This window comes from Schistosoma mansoni, chromosome 2 (assembly GCF_000237925.1).
Source record: "Schistosoma mansoni strain Puerto Rico chromosome 2, complete genome".
Lineage (NCBI taxonomy): Eukaryota > Metazoa > Platyhelminthes > Trematoda > Strigeidida > Schistosomatidae > Schistosoma > Schistosoma mansoni.
In genome coordinates, this window is record NC_031496.1 from 994,403 (window position 1) to 1,019,767 (window position 25,365).

The 25,365-nt window shown below is 39.0% G+C and overlaps 2 protein-coding genes across 2 annotated transcripts; one reads left to right on the top strand and one right to left on the bottom strand.

Annotated features, from left to right (window-relative positions):
* Positions 1-4,893: 4,893 nt before the first annotated feature.
* Smp_032780 (putative dolichyl-phosphate beta-glucosyltransferase ((EC 2.4.1.117) dolp-glucosyltransferase)) lies at positions 4,894-17,016 on the top strand (the record flags this gene model as incomplete). The annotated part of the gene is made up of 9 exons (XM_018795261.1): positions 4,894-5,176; positions 8,453-8,523; positions 8,562-8,739; positions 8,775-8,821; positions 8,857-8,925; positions 8,959-9,051; positions 9,601-9,717; positions 14,202-14,502; positions 16,781-17,016. 9 exons carry the CDS (start codon positions 4,894-4,896, stop codon positions 16,888-16,890), a joined length of 1,269 nt encoding a protein of 422 aa, XP_018649592.1. The 3' UTR covers positions 16,891-17,016.
* Positions 17,017-21,318: 4,302 nt separating this feature from the next.
* Positions 21,319-21,582, bottom strand: Smp_032790 (hypothetical protein; the record flags this gene model as incomplete). Its single annotated transcript, XM_018795262.1, has 1 exon — positions 21,319-21,582. One exon carries the CDS (start codon positions 21,580-21,582, stop codon positions 21,319-21,321), a length of 264 nt encoding a protein of 87 aa, XP_018649593.1.
* Between the last annotated feature and the right edge of the window lie 3,783 nt (positions 21,583-25,365).

Sequence of the window (25,365 nt, forward strand, 5' to 3'; positions counted from 1 at the left end):
CTAACATACCAGCCATTCAGGATTGTGCTACTAAGATAGATTGGTCAGTAGATACTAGCTCATCAGTTGACGAGGCGTGGTCTGTATTTAAAGGAAAGTTTAGTGCAGTCACGTCCCCGTTCATACCATACTTGGTGCCACGTAGACCGAACAATAGTCCACCGTGGATAAATAAAGAAGTTAAGAAACTCCTTAGGCGTAGAAAAAAACACTGGAACATGTTCATCTCTACTGGCTTAGAACAGTACAGATCTAGTTATTGTAAGATTAGAAATAATTGTAAAGCGTTAATTAGTAGGACTAGACGGTCATACGAAAAACAATTGGTTAGGGATTGCAAACATAGTCCAAAACGGTTATTCTCGTATATAAAGAGGCGAACTCAGAGAAGTGATGGAATACCATCACTTTTGATACAAGAAAATCCGTTAAGTTTGGCAAGAAATGATACCAATAATGAGGAACGATCACCTATTCATTGTGATTGTGGCGACTTGTTGATGGACCCTGTAGTTATTAAGAAAGAAACTGTTTTAAGCCTACTTCAGCATCTCAAACCTGATAAGTCTAGTGGTCCTGATGATATTCATCCTCGGATTATGAAAGCCCTCTCAGATGTTATTGCTGAACCCTTAGCGATACTGTTCGATATGTCCCTACGGCAGTCCAGATTGCCCAGAGACTGGAAGGACACAATAATCAGTCCGGTGTATAAGACTGGGGGTAGGGATTTAGTTAGTAACTATCGACCCGTCAGCTTAACTGGTGCAGTTGTAAAACTAATGGAAAAAATTATTAGGATGGCTGTTATAAACTACGTGGAAAGACATGATCTTTTGTCAAAGGAACAACATGGTTTTCGAAAAGGTCTATCATGTTTGACAAATCTTCTCATTGCAAGAGAAGATTGGGCTGAGGCAAAAGATCGCAATATTCCTGTAGATGTCATTTTCATAGATCTAAGTAAAGCCTTTGAAAAGGTTTCCCATTCTGGTCTTAAATTGAAACTAGAAAGTTTTGGAATCCATTATGCAGTCATAGACTGGATAAGTGACTTTCTTCATGAAAGGAGACAAAGGGTAAGAGTAAATGGGGCTCTCTCATCGTGGGAACCAGTAAAAAGTGGCGTCCCCCAAGGCACGAATTTAGGTCCTCTTCTCTTTTTACTTTATATAAATGATTTACCAGCTATAGCTAAGTCATCCGTCCTACTATTCGCCGATGACATTAAGATTTGGAGACCCATATATAGTATGTCAGACAGAATAGTTTTACAGGAAGATCTTAACTCATTAGTTGCATGGATGAATGGGTGGTCACTAGAAGTAAACCCTAATAAAAGTGTTGTGATGCAATTAAATAACTGCGATGATTCGTATCACTACACAATATGTGTACTAGTGTTGCCCAAAGTAAGAAACTACAAAGATTTAGGAGTCATACTAAGTAATGATCTCAAAACAACCAGTCACTGTAAGGCTGCTGCTGCAAAAGGCTATAGGGCATTATGGTCTATTCGTAGATCTTTCCGGTATCTGGATGGGGAAATGTTTAGATTATTATACCCAACTTTCGTACGGCCACATTTGGAATATGGGATTCAAGCAGCGAGTCCTTGTTTCAAATATGAGGCGGATATGTTGGAACGAGTCCAACGCCGCGGGACAAAAATGGTAAAAGGCTTATCTAGCCTATCTTATGAAGACAGACTGAGACACCTCAACTTATTTCCGTTATCTTACCGGCGATTACGGGGTGATCTAATATTGGCATATCGTATCCGGAACGATGACCTTGGTGCTAACATGTCCTATCTTTTCCTCCCGTCTAGGGCTGATCATTTGAGAGGACATCCAAAGACAGTCAAAAAACCGAGATCAAATCGTCTACGTCTGGAGTTTCATTTCTCGCACCGAGTAGTGAATTACTGGAATTCTCTACCAGAACACGTAATATCAGCACCTTCTGTTGATATATTCAAGACGAGATTGGACCTCCACAGTGTAACAAACTGCAAGGATTAAAATAGGTCACTAGACCTCCTATCCTTATTACTGAAGACTGAAGTTTCCTTCGACTCACTTGCATCGGATGCACTTTGGCTTCTTTCGTTTGTGCTTGCTAATCTTTAGGATATACGTTAATCGAGACTGTAACCCGCCAAGTTTGATTGTTTGAGGCGTGCATATATGTGAGTTTAGATTATTGTCGGTTGGTTTTATTTCCAAACCTAGTTGAAACTAAGTGAACGTAACAGATGCATAAACAAACTTGATAATATTCCAGTAAACTGGTTTTCTTTCGAGTAAACTACGATCCTGATCAGGTGAACAGCAATATATTAAGTAAAATCAGTGTATTCTCCATTAATTGGAAAAATTAGGGGCTGTATTCGCCAGTAAATGCATTTACCTTGGGTTCCTAGATCCGAAATCTCACTAGCTATGATTCAGAACACCAGATATATAGCCCAATACGGATTAGTACCCAGACAACAAGTACAGCGGAAATGAAGGCGAACAAAGAAGAAATGCATTGATAAAGAAGTCGGAAGTAAAGCGGAAATGCGCCAAAGTGTCTACTTTTTGCCTGTCCGGGGGAAATAAAGCAGCATATCCCACTCATATCGCTCTGTTTTTCAAATGTCGCTAAACTTCCGATTTTTACACGAAATATCAGATGAATTGCCGACTTCTACCCGAACTATCCGAGGAATCGCCGATTTTGACACTAAGTATCCACTACATTGTCTACTTCTCCACTACATACACACCGATGTATTTTAGCACCCACTTTTAAAACGCTTTTGTAATTACCCCAACTGCCTCCTGTGTTCACCTTCATTCCCACAACACAGCACACGGATAATGTAATGTACGTAAAATATGGTATAAGTTCAAAATTTTTATTGAAAACAAACAGCTTATTAATGTACAATGTTATGAGTAGTTTTCAAATGGTAGAGCATCAATGTTCATAGTGTAATTGCAATTGTCACGGACCAGTATCATCTGAAGAGAACTGCAAAATAATACAGGTAATGTTTTATTAATAACGTAGATGTGTTTATTTGCAAATGCATAAACAATGAAACAGGCTTCCTCAAATAAGAAGTACAATTTTTAAAAAAAATATTTATTGAAAACGAAGTTTGACAGGAAAGACATACGTACGTACGTGTTCTTTCTTCCGTCGATAACGCTTCTGTACTTTGTCTCTCATGTCGTGAAAATAACTGCGTAGCCATGTCACAGTTTCGCAGGGTCTTTCTCGTTGACAGATGACGACAGGAATCGATTAGTAAGTGCACCTAAAGTTCAAAAACCTTATTTGCCTTACTTTGAACGCAGTCATAAGACCGGCACTTCGTTTTGATGAAGTACCAAGTAGCGTGAAATTAATGGCGACTTCAGGTGTCATGATGTAGGACAAAAGATATCGCATGGACGTTTTAGGATCATCTATTAAACGCGTCAACATAGCCATCTGTAATAGGAACGAATGATAAAATTCATCTTGTGTGCTTACAAATCCGTCCCTCACTTCTTTTTGCTCAAGGCAAGCGTCCAAAGTTCCAAGTTCCTCTTCAGATGACAAAGGGAACTGTTGACTGGATAGACCACAGTCAAATTGACGCGGATGTTCGCGGTCAGCGAACTTTGAGAGCATCAGCTTCATATTTGTACCAATTTCACTCAAGCTTGCCAATATTTTCAGCTGCACCGTATTCATTCTTTCACATCTGAAAAATTGAACTTGATCGTACGGATGACTTACTCAGCCGTTAGATTTTTATCATCGGACGTGGAGGGCGAGGTGTCTAATTGTGTTGAACTACTTAATTGACATGTCCAAATTAAAGAAACTTACTTGGCAATCGGAGAGACAACATTCTCAAACATCCGAAGCTTTGGATATTGAACGCGGCTATTCTCAGCCTGCATCTCTGCGACATCCATGTCAACGGAATTGTAAAGAAAACCTTCTTTACGTTTCAATGCGCCTCTACGAAATTTCAGTAAGATTATTGAACTGATCTCTTTTGCTTCTCCGTGTTTAACGGCAACGTATTTTCGTCTGGCGAAGAGTTCTTATTAGTAACATAGCATTTTTGGAACGATGCCAACAAATCATTGGCAGATTTGAGACTATCTATAAGAAGCGATCGTTTGCATGTTTGTAACTAACCGCATTTGTGGACAACACTGCACTTGAACATAGACCAATTTTCTTTAGGTAGGTCATTGTTTTGCAGATGCAGATCAATCTGCTCCCTTGGATACAGACATAGTTTTTCTCCAATAACCCAATGGCCGGCTGCAACCACCAACTTATTTTTGCTTGGTGCGTTAACGATTACGTATTTATTGTTGGGAGACTAAATATTACATAACAGGAAATTAAACGAAATACAATCACATAACAGTGTGTAACAAAGGAACAGTAACCGAATGATTAACACAATTTATCGACATACATTTACAGTCAACATCATGAATCGAAACCCAACTGTAATCACTGCTAACTACGGAGCATTTAAATATTTCTATGTCAGTGGAAGGTAATGGATCTTCAAAGTAATTTTGTGGGTCGGTGAATTGCCTGAATTTTAAGAGTCCATTCTCTTGAATATCAGTTATTAATCCCAGCTTTCCGTTGACTACTACAATATTATCAGGCTTAAATGAATTTATTTTAGCATTCCTAATTGTTTTGTTTCTAGTATGAGCGAGAATAGAATTGTCAGTTGAATGTTTCATTTCATTTATTTGCGTATTCCTAGACATTATTACTTGCTTACGTGAGTCAGCCTTATCTATCACCGGGTTACTATGAGTCGATATGTCAACCTGAAGCCTATCGCAGAAAGACATTTAGATCTCATCTAAAGGGATGGAATTAAGGAATTTCCTAAGCGAATATGAATGGTGTTACGGATGTGAAAACTTAGTTTATAATGTGCATTCGCTACAGCATCTTCCTGACGATGTTCTTGCACGTGGACCGTTAGATAACTACTCAGCATTTCCATTCAAGTCTTATATGAGACAAATTAAGAAATCCGTACACAGTGGGTATTCTGTTGCTAAACAGGCAGCTCAGCGTTACGCGGAACAAATGTCTTTCTGGGATAGGCTCCAGGTTGACATATCGACTCATAGTAACCCGGTGATAGGTAAGGCTGACTCAACGATTCTAGTGCGCGAAACGCTGTCCCAGGTCTACTAAAACCTCGCTCCAAACTACACATTGGAGCCTTCAACCTACGTACCCTATGCCAAATCGGTCAACAGGCCTCCTTAGCTAAATCCCTAGAATCTCGTACCATTGATGTATGCTGTGTCTCCGAAACACGCATCCAGGATCCCAGTGTGGTCATTCACTTGACCTCACCTCGCCAAAATGGACAGCCAACGAGATACACCCTCCGTGTATCTGGCGACCCGTTGGCTAGTTCTCGCGGACTTGCAGGTGTAGGCATAGCACTAAGTACAAGGGCAGAACAGGCACTACTAGAATGGATCCCCGTTAACAGTCGCCTGTGTGCTGTCCGGCTAAATGGCCCCGTAAGAACTCTTTTGTCCTACATCATGACACCTGAAGTCGCCATTAATTTCACGCTACTTGGTACTTCATCAAAACGAAGTGCCGGTCTTATGACTGCGTTCAAAGTAAGGCAAATAAGGTTTTTGAACTTTAGGTGCACTTACTAATCGATTCCTGTCGTCATCTGTCAACGAGAAAGACCCTGCGAAACTGTGACATGGCTACGCAGTTATTTTCACGACATGAGAGACAAAGTACAGAAGCGTTATCGACGGAAGAAAGAACACGTACGTACGTATGTCTTTCCTGTCAAACTTCGTTTTCAATAAATATTTTTTTTAAAAATTGTACTTCTTATTTGAGGAAGCCTGTTTCATTGTTTATGCATTTGCAAATAAACACATCTACGTTATTAATAAAACATTACCTGTATTATTTTGCAGTTCTCTTCAGATGATACTGGTCCGTGACAATTGCAATTACACTATGAACATTGATGCTCTACCATTTGAAAACTACTCATAACATTGTACATTAATAAGCTGTTTGTTTTCAATAAAAATTTTGAACTTATACCATATTTTACGTACATTACATTATCCGTGTGCTGTGTTGTGGGAATGAAGGTGAACACAGGAGGCAGTTGGGGTAATTACAAAAGCGTTTTAAAAGTGGGTGCTAAAATACATCGGTGTGTATGTAGTGGAGAAGTAGACAATGTAGTGGATACTTAGTGTAAAAATCGGAAGTTTAGCGACATTTGAAAAACAGAGCGATATGAGTGGGATATGCTGCTTTATTTCCCCCGGACAGGCAAAAAGTAGACACTTTGGCGCATATCCGCTTTATTACCGACTTCGTTCCGGACAGGCAAAAAGTAGACACTTTGGCGCATATCCGCTTTATTACCGACTTCGTTTCCAATGTATTTTCCCCTTGGTTCGTCTTTATTCCCTTTTTATTGGTTGTTTGGGACGTAGTACATGATTATCCTCACTGGTGAGGACTATATCACTAACTCTTACCTACTAAACGAAGTGAGCACTTATGCTGCTTTTATTGTGCTCCAAGTCGAAAAAACTTGAACACCACTACTGGTCTTGATATAGCTCTTGCAATGAAACTTCAAGTCGATCCGCAATAACTGGATAATCGTGGTGGTTAATTGCTACATATGATACCAAAGTCGACTAACATGATTCGCAGTCAGACATTGAAAGGAGTTACCGATTAAATACTGTGATTCTAATCTATTGACGGGATTTTACTAGTTGGATACAAATGACATGAATTTTCCTTGACTAACGAAATTGACCACAAATCACTATTTCCTATGTTATTATGGGTCATTTATTGGACATTTGCTTATCTGGTTGCAAAATTATCCCAGTGTCACACTAAAAATAGTCTAAGTTTGTTACTGTCTAAGTGGCTTGCTGTGATCAAGGTGTCTCATAGGGCCCAGTTTGCGGACTTTTTGAGAGCAAATAATATCGGGCAAGTATTAGTGCATCCGTATTAAGCATACTGATCCCTAATTTAGTGAGAAGAAATGCCATGTCTTGCTCTTATGACGTGAGTGACATTTTTTTCACATTTTTTCAAGTATGTTGATAGTATCCAATGTGATACCTTTGGTATTTTTCGTGTTGGCAGCTCAGCTGGTGAGACAGCCCATGATAAGTTCCTTACCTGGAATTTTGATTAGTATTATTACATCCGCATCAAAAACGATCTATAATGTATACACCTTAGGTTGTATAAGACAGCGTCTGCAATGTCCACGCACCGCAACAAATATATTGAGCTTTTGGGGTGTATCTGAGATATCTTTCTTTTCCAATTCGACTGGAAGTAATGTAGTTGCAACACTTGAAGATGGAAGGGATACACATGATTTGTCACATCCTATAACTTTATTCGTCTCTAAAGATCACTTCAAAATGTTACTTATAAAGAACTGCTAAGAATGTGATTCTAGTGTCACATACGAAAACTTATCATCAAAATCACTTGCAAACGTCGCCGTGAAATTGATACCTTGAATAAATTGGATTGGGACTACTGAGTAGTAGCTTCAAATGTGAGACAATTATTTATGGACGACCTTTGGGCGACTGCATCTCTTGAGGTTGCTCCACTGTCTTGTGGATCAGACCTTCAGGTCAAAGGCTCAAGGCGTGGCCCCGTAAGAAAACCACCTGCTTCGACCTGGGAACCCGGGCAGTATCCCATCTCACACAAATCAGATGATTTATGTGGCGCATATTTATTTGGTGCTTCATTGCACCAATATTTATGTGTTTAAGTAGATAAAAATAAACTTGAGAATGTTCTCCTACTGACTTTGGCTAAATGAGGGTTTGAAATCATTGTGGAGGATAAGGATTGTGATTTATAGTTGATGGTTAGGGATAGGGATTATATTTAAGGTTTTCATCACAAACTGACATCAGCTAAAATGTCAGAACTCTATTTAGCCAATTGGATAAAGGATTTCGCGCCGAAGTTCAAAACCTCTTATCGTAAGTCTGATTGGTTCGTCCATAAATTAGTCTCACCGCTTCAAATACTCAACTAAGTATGACATTTGTTCCGTGGTTCAAAGTAAGCACAATTTAATTGGTTCCTTCTCAGTATTTTTCTTGTCTAACCTTTTCCTGTTGGATTCATTCGACATTGATCAATAACTTGTACTTCTGTATCTAAGACCTACTGCCTTTTCGATTAAACTCAGAGACTTGTTTATTACTGTTTGTTGACGAAAAATCAAAATTATGCATGTTTATCTTGTTACCAACCCATTTTTCTTTTCCCAGGTTCTTACATTATCTGAGAGAACTTCGCATTTGTAACATATCTACAAGCTAGACACAAAAACTACCAATTCCTTAACTTTTTGAAGGAATGTCTTTAGAACTATGGCTTTTATCTCTAATATCCATCATAACAACCTTGGTCATAGTAACATTCATAGTAAGTTGATGTATTCCCAGTTAAACTTTATATTTCAGCTCCTGATTGTAATGTACCTTACTACAGATCCATATCCCAACCTATCCAGAAGTAGCACAGAAGAATGTTTTTATGATCCGGATAAATGTGAATATATTAAGTTAAAATTTGGTCTTACTGAAAGACCAGAAAAAGAATTGTCGGTAATAATTCCAGCTTACAACGAAGTTGAACGCCGTAGGTATAATTAAAAAATATTGTACATATTTCAGTTCCCACAATGCTGACTGAAGCATTGAATTACCTTCATAAACGAGAAGTAATTTTTTAATTTTTAATTTATTTTAGTAAAAGGATTCAGATAAAAAGTTCACATTTGAAATAATTATCGTAAATGATGGTAGTAAAGATCATACATTAGAGGTAAAACAATGTCAATATATAACTAACTTGTAGATTGCTCACAAATATTGTAAACGTGAGGGTTCAGATACACTTCGTGTAATATCTTTAGATCGAAATCGTGGAAAAGGTGCTGCAGTCAGGATGGTAAGTCATAAATTTTTAGATACAAATGAGGTTTTTTGCTTCAGTTTTCTAACCTTGTTCCTACTTCCTTAAATTGGTTAACATCCTTAACTTTCACTTAATATGGAGGAGGTTTGAAACCGCTCCATCGATATCGGTTTAAATATCCGGATTGAATCAGTAACCACTCAAATGTTTCACCTTAAACTTAAATTGTGTTTGAATCCAGCTTCACCTCTGGTAATGGTATTTTGATAGTATGTTTAGTGATCCCACTATACGCAAGCGATACTGAATGTAATTATAAACATATACTTAACCTCATACAGAGTTCTTTGCTTCTAATCGTCACACTGAGACATAATGAAAGGGGAATGAGACAAACAGTTACTAAAATATTATGATAAGTTACTTTGGTGGTACTACAAAGCCAATATCAATACTGGCCAAAGGCTTGTTAAGTATTCTTGTAACTTGAGGAGCTAAAACTTCAGCTATTTTACAGCATCTAGTATATACATTGATATATATATATATCGTCATTAATTTAATTGGACATTTCATTTTCAGGGAATGCTTTCTGCACGTGGCCGGATACTTCTGTTCGTAGATGCAGATGGTGCGACTCAGTTTTCCGATATTGAAAAATTGGAGGAAGCTTTAGCATCATCTGTAGCTAATAGATGGGTAATTCAGACAAGTTTAATATTGTGTTTACTTTCAATTTTTTTTTACTACTACCTACCATGCTAAGTAAGTAAGGGTTTCAGTTACATTTCGCTGAACCAGAAAGAAGATTCAGCTCTCAGTGAAATGCTGTGAACTAGTGAACTATTTCATTGCTGGGAATAGTAAAATTATTATTACCCCAGAGTATTATTAAACAATAATGATTTTAGCGTTCTTTTCATGTACATGCACCTCAGTGCTTAGTTATTATGTCTATTTACGGAATGTGACTACGTCCGGACTAAAACTATTTAGTTTCCAGCCAAAAGAATACCATAACATAGAAATGTAATTGACACAATATGTAAAGGTGAACTCTTTGCGTAACGTTTATTTATTTATTTATTTGAACACATAAATATTGGTACAATGAATCACCGGATACATATGCGCCTCACAAATCTCATTTGATTTGTGTGAGGGCTATGATACTGCCCGGGTATCCAAACGGAAGCAGGTGGTTTTCTTACGAGGCCACACTACGTGCCTTTGACCTAAAGGTCTGATCCACAAGGCAGTAGAACATCTCAAGGAGATGCAGTCTCATGGTAGCCGGTGACCAACGATTGGTTCATATGCCATTTGTTCCCTCAGGATACTGGGGCCCATATGCATCATTGGTTTGGAATGAGGGTTTTCCAACTCCCTCAGGTGAACTTTCCTTGTCCACCAATCCGGTTAAAGCGCCGGACATTCGCTTTTCGTCCCATCAATTTCGTAAATAACACTCCCACTACGAGAAGGCAGTGGGTAGGACTTCCCTGACAGAGGCTGTATACGCGTGGCCGTGTGAGAGCATTTTGAGAGGGAGAACGGACTCTCTCCACTCTCGGCCGTACCAGGGCATTTGGGGGCCCTTTGTGTAACACTGAATTTTGACAAAACTACTATATAATAAAAATGAAAGGACCTTCTTAACAGTATCAGGTGCAACACAACATTACTATGTTATGCGCTTAGATTCAAATACCTCGAGTTATACGGTAAGAGAAAGTTTATATCCTATTGAAAACACCATGCAGAATGCAGTAGATTTTCCCGAAAATATGACACTCGTATGGTTAATCATCATACGACTACTAAGTTCCGAATCACTTCCCTTTGGAAAAGATAATACTCAAAAGTTATCAGGTAATTTTAATGACGGTTTTTTTTGTGTAGCCGCTTATCACAGCAGCTGTAGACAACCACAGAACGACCACAGTTAGTTATCTAAGATTTTAGCAAACAGTCTTCAAAATATAATTTTCTTGTATAATTTCAATGCTTCCAAAATGAAGTTCGCTCAATTTTTGTCAGTGTTCATCAATAAATGTCCGAGTATCCTAACTGGATCAGTGTATTTAGAATAAGGTATCTTTGTAAAACCTGCGCAGTCATGTGTTTAGCTGTTTGAAATATATCTTGTAAGATTTTTTTTACCGTAAATATGTAAGTCTGTTTTATTAACATAACTATATGACAAACTGTGGCCCCCTAAGGAAACCACCTGCTTCAGTTTGGGCACCTGGGCAGTATCAAAGCCCTCACACAAATCAAATGAGATTTGCGTGGTGCATATATATCTGGTACCCCCTTGTATCAATATTTATGTGTTTAAATAGATAAATAAATAATTTGCACACTTTATTTAAACCGTATATCGCAAATTTCCTCGTCACTAGATATTCAAATCCTATACGGTTGGACTTAAATTATTCTGTCCCTAGTGGTCTATCTAAAAACATAAATGAAAAGTCAATTAGTGAAGTAAATCTTCATGAACTGAGGGGATTAATGCATATTACATAAGCCTAACCATCATTTACCTCGACAGGCGATGTCTGATGCAGCAGTAAGGTGCAAGGAAGTTGGTGGCGGCCAAACTAAGATTCGGCATCGGTCTATGTAGACAATGACTGTTGGTCTGAGCCATGCTAATAGATGTAGACTACCTGGTTATGGTCTGCGTGACTATGGTAACCAATTGATAGAGTTTTTGAGTGACGTGGCTCAGAACAGTTTACAATGGCGAAGGTGCATGCACTCCTTATCTTCCTCTAGAACCTGAGCCCCGAAATTTCTTTATACCTGTTTTCTTTTTCTACACCTCGTATTTTTTTACTACTGTTGATACTGTTATTACTTCTACTGTTCCGAGTCTTAGAATAATTTTATTTCTCTGTTCTAATGTGGTATGCAACCTAAACCAATGCGCACATACGTATCAAACTCTACATTGTGTATGATGATGAAGTTAAAAACGTAGCTTTACAGAATTTTAGGTGTACCAATCTTATCCCCTTCAAAATAATACACACAGAGAAACGTTCCATCCCAATCATCGATCAGTACATTCATGAGAATCCTCAGACGTCAGACTTCTCATATCTTGTCGTCTTCATATCGTTGTAGTGCCTATCCCACATAAAAATTCTGCCTTCCAGAGACAAACAAAAGTCGCAGGTGACTAAGTCTGATAAGTATGCAGGGCATGTTGGTAGAACTTCTTAAGTTTTCTGATTGAACGCCAATCGTTATATCTAGTCGTCGTTGTAAAAAAAACGAGGAACCATCGCTATTCCCACGACGCAAATATAAAAACACAAAGACTAGTACAAATGAAGATTTATTAACCGCAAAACACGACGACGGCTCTAGTCAAAAATACACTCATTTATATATGACAAAACGTGGCATCAGTGCTTGAAGTCACTAACTTCTAGTCTGAGCCATGTTGGCAGATGCCCTGGTACGGCCGAGAGTGGGGAGAGTTCGCTCTCCCTCTCCAAATGCTCTCACATGGCCACGCGAATATATAGCCTCTGCTAGGGAAGTCCTACTCACTACCTTCTCGTGGTGGAGGTGTTGTTTAAGAAAGTGAGAGGACGAAAAGCGAATGTCCGACACTGTAACCGGGTCGGTGGACACAGAAAGTTCACCTATGGGAGTTGGAAAACCCTGATTCCAAACCAATGGTGCATATGAGCTCCACGATCCTCAGGGAACGAATGGCGTATGAACCAATCGTTGGTCACCGGTTACCATGGGACTGCGTCTCCTCACGATGCTCCACTGCCTTGTGGATCAGACTTTTAGGTCAAAGGCTCGGGGTGTGGCCCCCTAAGAGAACCACCTGCTTCGGTTTGGGCACTCGGGCAGTATCACAGCCCTCACGCAAATAAATGAAATGACACATTCATTTGACAATTCTATTCTCGCTCATACTAGAAACTAAACAATTTGCATTATTATTATTATTATTATTATTATTATTATTATTATTATTATTATTATTATTATTATTATTATTTACCATATCGTCAATTCACCTTCTTCTATCCCCAATTTGTGTAACCTTACTTTTCAACTTATGCAGCTGCTCACTCATGGTGGAAACTCTGTTCTATCTAAACGATCTCTAGTCACTGTCTGGTCGAAAGTGAATGCTTCCACCGATTACGAATACTGAAACAGTCTTTCTGAAACCACGTACGTACACAAATCAAATGAGATTTGTGAGGCGCATATTTATCTGGTGCTTTTTGTACCAATATTTATGTGTTTAAATAAATAAATAGATGCAGACTACCTGGTTGGGGTCCGCGTGACTATCGTAACCAATGGTTGGAGACTCTAGGTGACATAGCTCAGAATGGATCACAATGGCGTAGGTGTATACACTCTTCATCTTCCCTTAAACCTTGAGATTAAAATTGCTTCATGTCTGTCTTTCTTCGTGTACTATATCCTTATACAACCTTATATACCACCACTAAATTAACTGGTTCTATGAATCCGGTGTTCATCTTGTTGTGCCAATGAGTGAGGTATGGCAACTTGGACCGATGTATATATGTGCCTGGTCCTACGTTGTAGCTGACTGACTGACTGATATAACCATTTTGATTAATAATTAGAACGAAATCACATATATGAAAAATACTTCGAGTTATGACATATCACATGCCACATGTCATTCTAAGCATAGTTCATGCCAATTTTTAATACAAGAATATCGTATGTTATACAGAATAAAATGTCATACTGGGGAACAGAAATCATATTGAGTAAGAGAATGTCATTTTGACTTTTTATCCCTGTTATATCAGAACTACAGGGCAAAAACTGGGTAATCACTGTTGAATATTCCGTTGTATCGTTGCAATTTAACAGCAATCTGTTAGCATCACAAATAACCCTTTAAGGTATTAAGAACCTTCTTTTAGAAGTTACCACTCACTGTCTTCCAGGAATCAATTCATGGTATACAACACTATACATAACCGTAGTAGATCTCACAAATTTTTCGGGTAGACTATGTGATTAAGCTTGAACATTAATTTATAGGTAACTTATTGTAATCTGACTTATTAACCACCAATGCATCCCCTATCGAATAACTCAATGATGATTATATCCTTAACAAAGTTCACTTTTATTTTATTGCTTCACTACATTAGAATGGTGGTATGGCGGTGATATGTGGTTCTAGAGCACATTTAGAAGAACAAGCACTCGCTAAACGTCATCCATTAAGAAATCTACTGATGTATGGATTTAAATTATTTGTTTGGCTTGTATGTGTTCGTGGAGTTCGTGATACACAATGTGGATTTAAATTGTTTAGTCGACCTGCTGCTCGTTTATTATTTCATAATTTACATGTTGACCGTTGGGCTTTTGATGTGGACTTATTATATTTAGCTCGACATTTCGATATGAATATTGTTGAAATACCTGTGCATTGGCAGGAAATTCCAGGTAATATTTGTGCTGTAATGTATAGTTTTGTTTTATTTACTATGCTTTCTTCAGTTGTTTATTTATTTATTTGAACATAAATATTGGTACAAAGAGACACCAGATACATATGTGCCACACAAATCTCATTTGATTTGTATGAGAGCTGTGGTACTGCTCGAGTGCCCACACCGAAGCACGTGATTTACTTAAGGGGCCACACCCAGAGCCTTTGACCTGAAGGTCTGATCCACGAGGCAGTGGAGCATCGTAAGGAGATGCAGTTCCATAGTAGCCGGTGACCGACGATTGGTTCACATGCCATTTATTCCCTCAGGATACTGAAGCCCACGTGCGTCATTGGTTTAGAATCAAGGTTTTCCAACTCCCCTAGGTGGAATTTCCGTGTCCACCAACCCGGTCAAAGCGCCGGACATTCGCTTTTCGTCGTCTCAATTTCGTAAACAACAGTGATGCCACTTCATATTGATCAAACCGTATCAGCCAAAAATATGCAATGAGGAACTAGGTTAATTGTTATCGAACAACGTTTATTTATTTATTTAAACACATACATATTGGTACAATAGGGCACTAGATACATATGTGCCACACAAAATAATGAGAATGGTAAGAGAAAGGGGGAAGATGTGTATATACAAAAGAGGAAAAAAGGATGAAAAAAAAGAGAAGAGTAATGATGGGGAACTGAAATGTACAACCAGAAGGACTCTCTCAGTTAAGAAAGTTATAACCACTCTTTATGAAGAAAGTAAATGAAGTTTACAGCAGGATCGCTACTGACTTCTATTCTGAACCGTATCTGATAACGTCTCTAGCCACTGTGTTGCACCATCTCTCGGACCCCAGCCACGGAGTCGTGAAGGACCAACAGAAGCTAGCCCTTTGCAGCTTTTTTTCATACCACGATACCATGTCATGCACTGATCACCTCTCCGCTTTTTCCAACCAGTCCCAGAGTCGGCAAATAATGCACGGCGTGGAATTCTCTGGGAAGACATTCGTAGAACATGTCCAAGCCACCGAAGTCAGTGTTTCAAGATGGTGACACCAATTGAATTATCGTCTCTGCGCCCGAGCACACGATGCCGAACCTCTGCATTACTAACATGGTGTTGCCACTGGATGTCAGCAATCCTTCGGAGACAACGATGATCGAACACAAAGAGACGTCTAACATCCTCATCTTGGAGAGGCCAGGTTTCACAAGCATAGAGCAAAACTGCTCTCACCGACGCGTTGTAGATCCGACGTTTTACAGCCAGACTACCATCACGAAGGCGTCAAAGATGGCCCAGATTAGCATAAGCCGCTCTGGCTCTCATTAAACGTGCATCGATCTCATCACTAACGCCGGCACTTATGTGCCGGTGGTGGCGTGAGATGGAAGCAGCAGCTGCATCTGGTCGAACATCATACTAACATTATATCTAGTCTTTGGAATCCTTACGTAGTTATTGACAAGAAATTGAGAAAATTCTGATTATATTCTCTGAATACCCTACTTCGAATCAAAAAATGCGGAGATGGCTTTCGTCTCAGTCTACATTTTACATTAATTCGACCATTATGACAATTTTACCGATTTTATATTAATGTTGTGATACTTCTTTAATATTACAACTGCTCTCTTTGAGAAAGTTATCGGATATGTAGCCATCGTTTCGCATTCAATCTAAGGTAATTTACTTTCAAATTGTTAAAAACAGGGATACATTGTCTACTTCTATAGACGATTTCTGTCAATATTGCTTCAAATTTTTCTTTTCAAAGCCTTTGATCAGACAGTAACTTAGCGTTTCTTTAGACAATGGATATGAAATTACTGATTCCGTGTAAACAAACTTATTCTATCGAACTATGGAAGCTATCACTTGGTTTTCACTCATTTTAAATGAATCAATCATGCGACTAATAAACTGTTTATATATTATGAGAAAGGGGGTTTTGTGGATATTACAGTAATTTAATAGTTGAATTCATGGGTCGGTCTAAGCTGTACCACCATTGTAAGCCTGGAGACACTAGGCGGCCGTTCCGTTTTAGCGTTGAACTCAGCAATACGCATCCGCGATCCCGCCCCACAGGGTTCAAACCTATCGGTCTCGCGGGCGAACGCTTAACATCTAGAGCATTGAGCTGGCATCCAACGGTGTTTATGTCTAACTTCAACCAATTCACAAAATCTAGCCACCGTCCACCATTGTCTTCAATGAGTTACTATTTCAACAGACCCAGTTAATATATTGTTTGCTGTTCATGTTTTTCTTATCAACAGGCTCGAAACTGGTCCCAATTTTCTCATGGATTCAAATGGCGAAAGATTTACTCATGATACGTTTGCGTTATTCACTAGGAGCATGGAAAATTGATCCGGTTTACACTTGATCATCCAAAAATCTAGTCTTTTTTCACCACATATGTGCAGTTCAGTGTTATTACACATTCCATTGTCTCGTTTTGTTTTTATATCACCTTTTTAAGCTTTATTCTAATTAATTCATTCTTATTGTTAAAGCATTTCTTACAATAACTTGACTGGGTTGGTGGACACGGAAAATTCACCTAGGGGAGTTGGAAAACCCTGATTCCAAACCAATGGTGCACATAGGCTCCAGTGTTCTGAGGGAACAAATGGCGTGTGAACCAATTGTCGGCCACCGGCTACCATGGGACTGCATCTCCTTACGATGCTCCACTGCCTTGTGAATCAGACCTTTGGGTCTGGCTGTGACCCCCTAAGCGAACCACCTGCTTCAGTTTTGGCACCTGGGAGGTATCACAGCCCTCACAAATCGCATATATATCTGGTGCCTCCTTGTACCAATGTTTATGTGTTTAAATAAATAAGGCAAAAAGGCAGGTTGAAATCTAGTAAAAATAATAGACGAGACAAGAAAGATTTAGACATTTTAATTTTTTGAAAAAAATAATAAATCGCAGTTACGACTCCTCTTTTACCACAATTCAAAAGTTACTGGGTTATTCATTCAGAAATAGTCTATTCGATACAGTGTAAAAGACAAAATTGTTAGCATCGATTCCATTGGTTACTTTAATATTAGAAAATGCTTCGTACATGGCCCCCAAGAGCAGTTGTATACGACCTAACCTAATATGTGCGAATTCAAGTTTATAATTACTTGAACAGATAGTAATGAAATATATAACAGTACAAGCAACTTTTGTTTTGTTTACAGTGAAGAGACCAATAAATAAAGTCAACTGTATTAGGACATACTCAGGTGTAGCATCTGATGCATTTAACAACCTTAAACTGTTCTAATAATCCTCATTGTTATAAATTAGTGTAACTGTCTCAAATAGAAATATTCTGCCATCTCAACTGTGACCGAACTACTGGATGAGTAGGAGGATAAAGTAATGCAGAGTATGGATTATTTTTTGGGTGTACAGCAATACTGTCTGGTAATCAGTGGTTTCGAAAATAATTGACACGTATTGAAAATCTTGCCCTCTAACCTACCTTCCGATAGCTGAATAATGGTAAAACCTCGTCGACTCCATACTATCAAAACTTTGTCAGCAGTTTTGAGAATGTGTAGTTTGTTGAGGATTCACTTCCCTTAAAGCCGATATTTCCCGTACCGATACGCCCCGCCATAGTCAGTGATACGACTTTCTACTGAAATCTGCTGCTAATTAGCGTCCTAGCCAACATATAATATAGACAGTCTAACTTTCGTACCATGCTACTCGTCATGTTACTATCTTGACCGAGTTTTCAATTGTTTTTGTGTACTCTTTTTTACTAAAAGAACAGAAACCTTTTGTTCCCTAGTTGACGAGTACAAGACAGCTAGGGAACCCGGACTTAAGCGTTTATGAGAAAGATAGCAGATAGGTGCCAGCAACTGCGTCCGAGTACGAATCATACTTGACACCAGGCATTTGCCCAAATAACAGTAAATGAGTTGGGATTTTTACTTGGAATGTGACAAGTAGAAAAGAATTAAGTCCCAGTTTCCAACTGATCGAAGTAAAGCAAATAGTTTCTTAGATGGGTAGTTGCATCATTTTTTAATTAATTAGACTGTAAATAAAACTGGCTTAAACGTTAAAATAGCATGAAGATTTTAGCCAGCTTGTAATAACTGCAGTTAGTCGAATAATTATATACGTGGGTTTGTTTTCTCATGAAGATCTAAATAACGTAACAGATAACCACTGCAAAACATTTACACAGATTAAGAAGCCTGTATTTTAATGAACTGCTAAGGATGAGAAGTGTTCTAGAGGATTCCAGGATAAGACATAGAACATATGTAGTTCGAGGTGTTAATATTATTTAAACACAAATACTGGTACAAGGAAGCATCGAGTATATGTGCTCACACTTCATCATCTGATCTGCATGCGGGGTTAAATACTGCCCGGGCGCCAAAACCGAAGCAAGTGGTTTCCTTAAGGGACCACTCTCGGAGCTTTTGGCCTAGAGGTCTAATCCACAAATCAGTGCAGCAACCTTAGGAGATGCAGCGCATGGTAGCCGGCGACTAACAATAGGTTCAGACGCCATTTGTTTCCTTAGTATACTGGAGCCCACTTGTTGGGAATCAGGGGTTTCCAACCCCCTAGATGGATCCCCCGTTCCGGACAATCGCTTTTCACCCTGCCAATCTCGTAAACAACAGTAATGTCGCGAGAAGGCGGTGAGTAGAACTTCCCTTATAGTGTTTGTATGCACGAGGCCATGCTAGATCACTTCGAGAGGCAGTAGACTCCACTCTCGACCGTATCAGGACATTTAGGAGTGTTTGAGTGGTGATTTCTGAGTTGGTTACATTGGATCCGGATATTTTCACTAGCAAGCATTCATAGTTTATCAAGTTTTTTCCTTACATTCAACTTTGTCTATCAAAAAAAGTTGGTGAAGAATTGGTCTTTCACAATGATTAGCTAATAAAATAAGGTTAGACAGTGAACTAAAAATAATCCAATTAGATAGACAAATATTTCTTATTTGTTTCTAGGGGCGGCCAGACCAAAACGTGGCACAAACCCATGAAGTCACTGACAATTGGACTGAGCCATGTTGGTAGGTGTAGACTACCTGATTGGGATTCACGAGATGATAACAATCGATGGTTAGAGACCTTGAATGACATGGCTCGAAATCGTTTGCAATGGCGAAGGTGCATCCACTCTTTATGTTCTCCCAAATTCTAATCTTCTGAATTCTCCATGTCCCTATCCTTTTTCTCTTTCCAAATTTATTTCACTGGCTTATATTCCTTCAATAACATCTTCAAACCCTAATCTTTCACATAATGCTTATACTCTTACTACTTCTATCACTATGGGATTTGAATCGACAACTACATCTCTGTGCTAATGTGGTATGGCAACTCGAACTGATGTAAGTACGTACGAAGTTCTACGTTGTGACTGACTCCTATTTATTTAAGAGATCGAGTAACTGAACTTATATGGAGTGAAGTAATAATAGATGCTGCGTAATATCTGAAGTAAGCCACTCGGTCAACAATGTTAACTATTTGATAGAATTAAATTACTTTCCCAGACTGATAATTCGATCTTACTAATCACCTATTTCACCCAAGAGCTATTAAATCAGAAACCACCATATCCCGAAGAGCATCTTCAATAATAAAAGAACTACATTCACTAAAGTATAGAGTGCTAGCTTAGTAGTTAAAGCATTTGAATTCTAACTTTTTTTTCAAGGGTTCCATAGTTACAAATTAGGAAACTCCTCTCTAGAAGTTTCCCAAGTCGAAAAAGATTTAGGAGTGTTGGTATCCTACGACCTGAAGTCGTATGCGAACTGTGACAAAAACGCCTTTCAAGCAAACCTTGCACTGGTAACATTGAAGCGCATTTTTGGCCAGTTCGACGGTAGAACCTTCCACATAATCTTTAACAGTTTTATTCGTCCCCATTTAGAGTACGGAAACATGGTATTTCCTCCCTCCCTCCAAAAGGATAAGGACACTCTGGAACGTATCCAACGTCGAGCCACAAAATCAGTTCGGGGACTCAAATTCAAACCTTACGAAGAGCACCTCCAATCACTTAACCTTTACCCGTTAGAGTACAGACGTCTTAGAGGTGACCTTCTTATGACTTACAGTATCCTTAATACTTCTGGTCATCCCCTTAAACATCTTCTTAAGCTTAGTCATAACACTAACCTGAGAGGTAACACCCAGAAATTGGAGACCCTACATAACAGAGCAGACTGCAGACACAACTTCTACTCCGTTAGAGTTGTCAAGTGCTGCAATTCGCTGCCGACTGAGCTAGTCCAAGCGAATTCCCAGGAGTCCTTTAAGAGGAAACTTGACCTATTCTTAAGGACTAAGGATAACAAATTATTTTGATTTACCAAATTCTTTTTGTCTTCTATTATCGTTAATATACGTAGGTTCTCGCCTGGAGGTATTGGTGATCCACTGCTACTAGACACGGAAGCCCGTTAAGCGAAAGCTTCTTCTATTTCGTCCTCAACCATTTGAACTCCTTACCACGTCTAATTTACTTTCAAGAAAAGAATAGCATCAATACCCTTACTCAAAAAGTGCAGCTTAGGGACGAAAAAATAACATGTACTTGGTCAATGAATTACATTGTATTTTCTCATCACTTAACATACTAAATAAACAGTTCAAAGGTACGTGTTATGGCATAGCTAACATGTACCGGCGTATTTTAACGTTAACAATAAACAACAGAAATAAGCTCGAAAGATAAAGGAAATAATAACATGAAAGGTTTATACAATCTAGTGGAATAAACTACAAATCACAGAATAGATTATTAACGCACTGATTTTTAATCATCTTCAGGAACAAAAATCTCATTTTCCTCTAAAAACTCTGCTCCATTTCGACTTATCCATGCACCAGTACAAATTGAGGATATTACAACACAAGTAATTTTGACTAATCCCAGAGGAGTTGTTAAAGGTCTACAGTGAAGAGCACCAGTAGATGAGCATGAACCAGATTCTCCAGAGTAGCACTGCATTCCTCTAGTAGGTAGGTATTTCTGATGTTGACAACGCAGGACATTTTCAATCAATCGCTTAGTTAACATCTATAAAATTATTTTTAGAAAATCATTTTAATTATATGCTTCATCATCTACACAAATGTAAACTGATATCAAGCAAAAACTGGGAGTGTAACTTTAAAATAGATTCTGTTTACTAAACGACAGAGACGACAACCCAATTGGTGTCACCATCTTGAAACACCGACTTCGGTGGCTTGGACATGTTCTACGAATGTCGTCCCAGAGAATTCCACGTCGTGCATTATTTGCCGACTCTGGGACTGGTTGGAAAAAGCGGAGAGGTGATCAGTGTATGACATGGTATCGTGGTATGAAAAAAAGCTGCAAAGGGCTAGCTTCTGTTGATCCTTCACGACTCCCTGGCTGGGGTCCGAGAGAGGGCGCAATACACTGGCTAGAGACGTTATCAGATATGGCTCAGAATAGAAGCCAGTGGCGATCCTGCTGTAACCTTCTTCTACTTTCTGCATAAAGAGTGGTTATAACCTCCTTAACTGAAAGAGCTCTTCTGGTTGTACATTTCAGTTTCACTCATCATTACTTTTTTTATATGCATCCTACCCCCTTTCTCCTCCCATTCTCATTATTTTGTGTGGGGCACATGTATCTGGTGCCCTTTTGTACCAATACGTATGTGTTTAAATAAATAAATATTTTGTTTTATAACTGTCGAATTTAGTCTCCACGACAAAAATGCGGATTATTTTTTTCGATGATCAGTAACCAACCAATCACTGTGTAATAAACATTAAAGATTGCTGGAGAGACTTTCAAACACATCCAAGCATCCACGAAATAACATTAATCAATAGTTCTAAACTTAAGGGGGTATGAGACGAAAACAGTTGCACTAGAGTAAACAGACACACTTGATTGAAGTGTCAATTCCTAAAGTTCCGGTTCCACATTTACCAACGTTTTCCTCGTTAATATTCTTTCACTGTAGGAATTTGAACTGATGCACATCAATACTTTTGTTGAGTATCACAAAACAAGTAGTGATTAGCGATCGAAATAGGGAACAACCATTTCAGTCAATAATATAACACAGTAGTAAGAAATTTGTTCTACCAGCTTTTATTCGTATGATAGTGCACATTCATATATATATATTTATTTGAACACATAAATATTGATACAATGGGGGCACCAGATACATATGCGCCACACAAAAAAATGTCATTTTATTTTAATTGTGTGAGGGTTATGATACTACTCAGGTGTCCAAACTGAAGCAGATGATTTTCTTACGAGGCTACGCTGAGAGCCTTCGATCTAAAGGTCTGATCAACAGACAGTGGAGCAGCGTAAGGAGATGCAGTCCCATGATAGCCGGTCACCAACGATTGATTCATACGCTATTTGTTCCTCCAGGATACTGGAGCCCACGTGCACCATTGGTTTAAAACCAGGGTTTTCCAACTCCCCTAGGTGGACTCGCCGTGTCCACCAACCCGGTTAAGGCGCCGGACATTCGCTTTTCGTCCTTTCAATTTCGTAAACAACAGTAATGCCACGAGAAGGCAGTGAGTAGGACTTCCCTGGCAGAGGCTATATACGCGTGACCATGTGAGAGCATTTCGAGAGGAAGAGCAGACTCTCCCCACTCTCAGCCGTACCAGGGCATTCGAGGGCTAAAATGACCGGATAGTGAAGGTTGTCCTTTCGGCACATGGACTAGGTGGACCACCTAACGAATCAGGTATAGGACAATTACAATTGTTCATTGCGAAGTAGCCACCTCCTTTCCACCCTTCCGATGTATGTACTCGTAAGTTACTTGTATTTGACCACAGATGTCTTAGAAATATTGCTCGCATCTGCTGGGATCACCAGGTAAGTAATAGTGAGGTCAGACACAGAGTATTAGGGAATGATGGTAAACCAGTTGATGAGGTTATGAATCTTCATCGACTGAGATGGTTGGGCCACGTGTTACGTATGCCGGAACACCGATAACCACGACGCGCGCTATGCTGACTTGTATTGGCAATGGTTGGAAGAGAGTTAGGGGCAGCCAAACAAAAACGTGGAATCAGAGCATGAAGTCACTAACTTCTAGTCTGAGCCATGTTGGCAGATGCAGACTACTTGGTTGGGGTCCGCGTGAATATCGTAACCAATGGTTGGAGACTGTGGGTGACATGGCTCAAAATCGATCGCGATGGCGTAGGTGTATACACTCTCTACCTTCCCTTAAACCTTGAGATTAAAATTGCTTCATAACGTTCTTCCCTGCTATACTATATCCTTATATACAACCTATCTTTTATATACTACCACAACTAAATTAACTATTTCTATGAATCCGGTGTTCATGTTGTTGTACTAACGAGGTATGGCAACTTGGACCGATGCATATATGTGCCTGGTCCTATGTTGTGACTGACTGACTGACTAACTGATGTATGTACTTTGGCACGTACATGTAAACTGAGAGGTACAATATGAGGTAACATAGGGTAGGAATCCGTCAACATATGATCATGTTAATGAGAGATTCTTCTGAAACAGAGAGATAAGCTAGGCAGATAAATAAGTCCTTTCCATTATGGTTTTTTATTCTGAAATCAGTCTTTTCAGCTATTTCGTTACCCTTTAAGCCAAGTCCCAGGAATAAAGATTTCCTCTCCAATACAGCATATTCCATTGTCACTTTAGTCTTCTGATGCTTGTCTAAGAATTTTTGAGGGTGATCAAGTAAACAAAGTTCAACCATATTTAATTACTCATCAATTCTATCTTCTGATACTATTGAATAGCGTTTTAGCCAAGGCTTTGTGTAACCTATTATACAAAAGCTATAGAAATTTAAGTAAAATCCGCTTTACCTGTCCTTTCGATGAATACAACTTTACAATCAACCATTTGTATTGCGTTGCATATCAAGGTCTAGAAAATGAAACAGACTATCATGATTATGTCCCACCGTGAATCTGATATTTGCATGTGCCATTGTGAGAAGTTATAGTATATGAGAAGCACGTTAATAATCATCACAGGCCACAAGTCAGTTGGTGAGCTACAACATAGGACCAGGCAGATATACCCATCGGTCCAAGTTGCGCCACCTCATTACCACAACAAGATGAACACCAAATTCATAGTAGTTACTTCAATGGTAGTAATATATAAAAGAAAGATTGTATATAAGAATATAGTACAGGAAGAAAGAATTAGTCCACAGAAAGAAAGACAGGGTAATTTCAATCTCACGGTTTAAGGGAAGACAGAAAGTGTATACACCTACGCCGTTGTGATCGATTCTGAGCCATGTCACATGCAGTCTTCAAGCATTGGTTACGATAGTCACACGGACCCCAACCGAGTAGTCTGCATCTACCAACATGGCTCAGATTAGAAGTTAGTGACTTCATGGACTGATGCCACGTTTTGGTTTGGCTGTCCCTAACTTTTTTCTAACCATCTCTAACACTAGTCATCATTCCACGTCGTGGTAATCAGTATTCAGGTATACACTATTACTCACCCGGTGATCCCAGCAGATGCGAGCAATATTTCTAAGGCATCTGTGGTCAGAACAAGTAACTCACGAGTATCTTTTACTCTTAATGGTCACATTTCGCAGCCGTAAAGTAGAAGAGAGCAACTGCTGTACAGTATACTCGTCCCTTAATTGATAGACGGATATTTCGTCTTAGCCATAGGTGCCGTAGGTTGGCAAAAGCTAAAGGAGTCTTTTGAATCTGTGCTGAGATTTTGTCACACCAACCCATTAAGACTGATCGGACTTCCAATAAAAGTGAAGTTGATGACGCGTTCGACTACTTCACTCCTTATCCT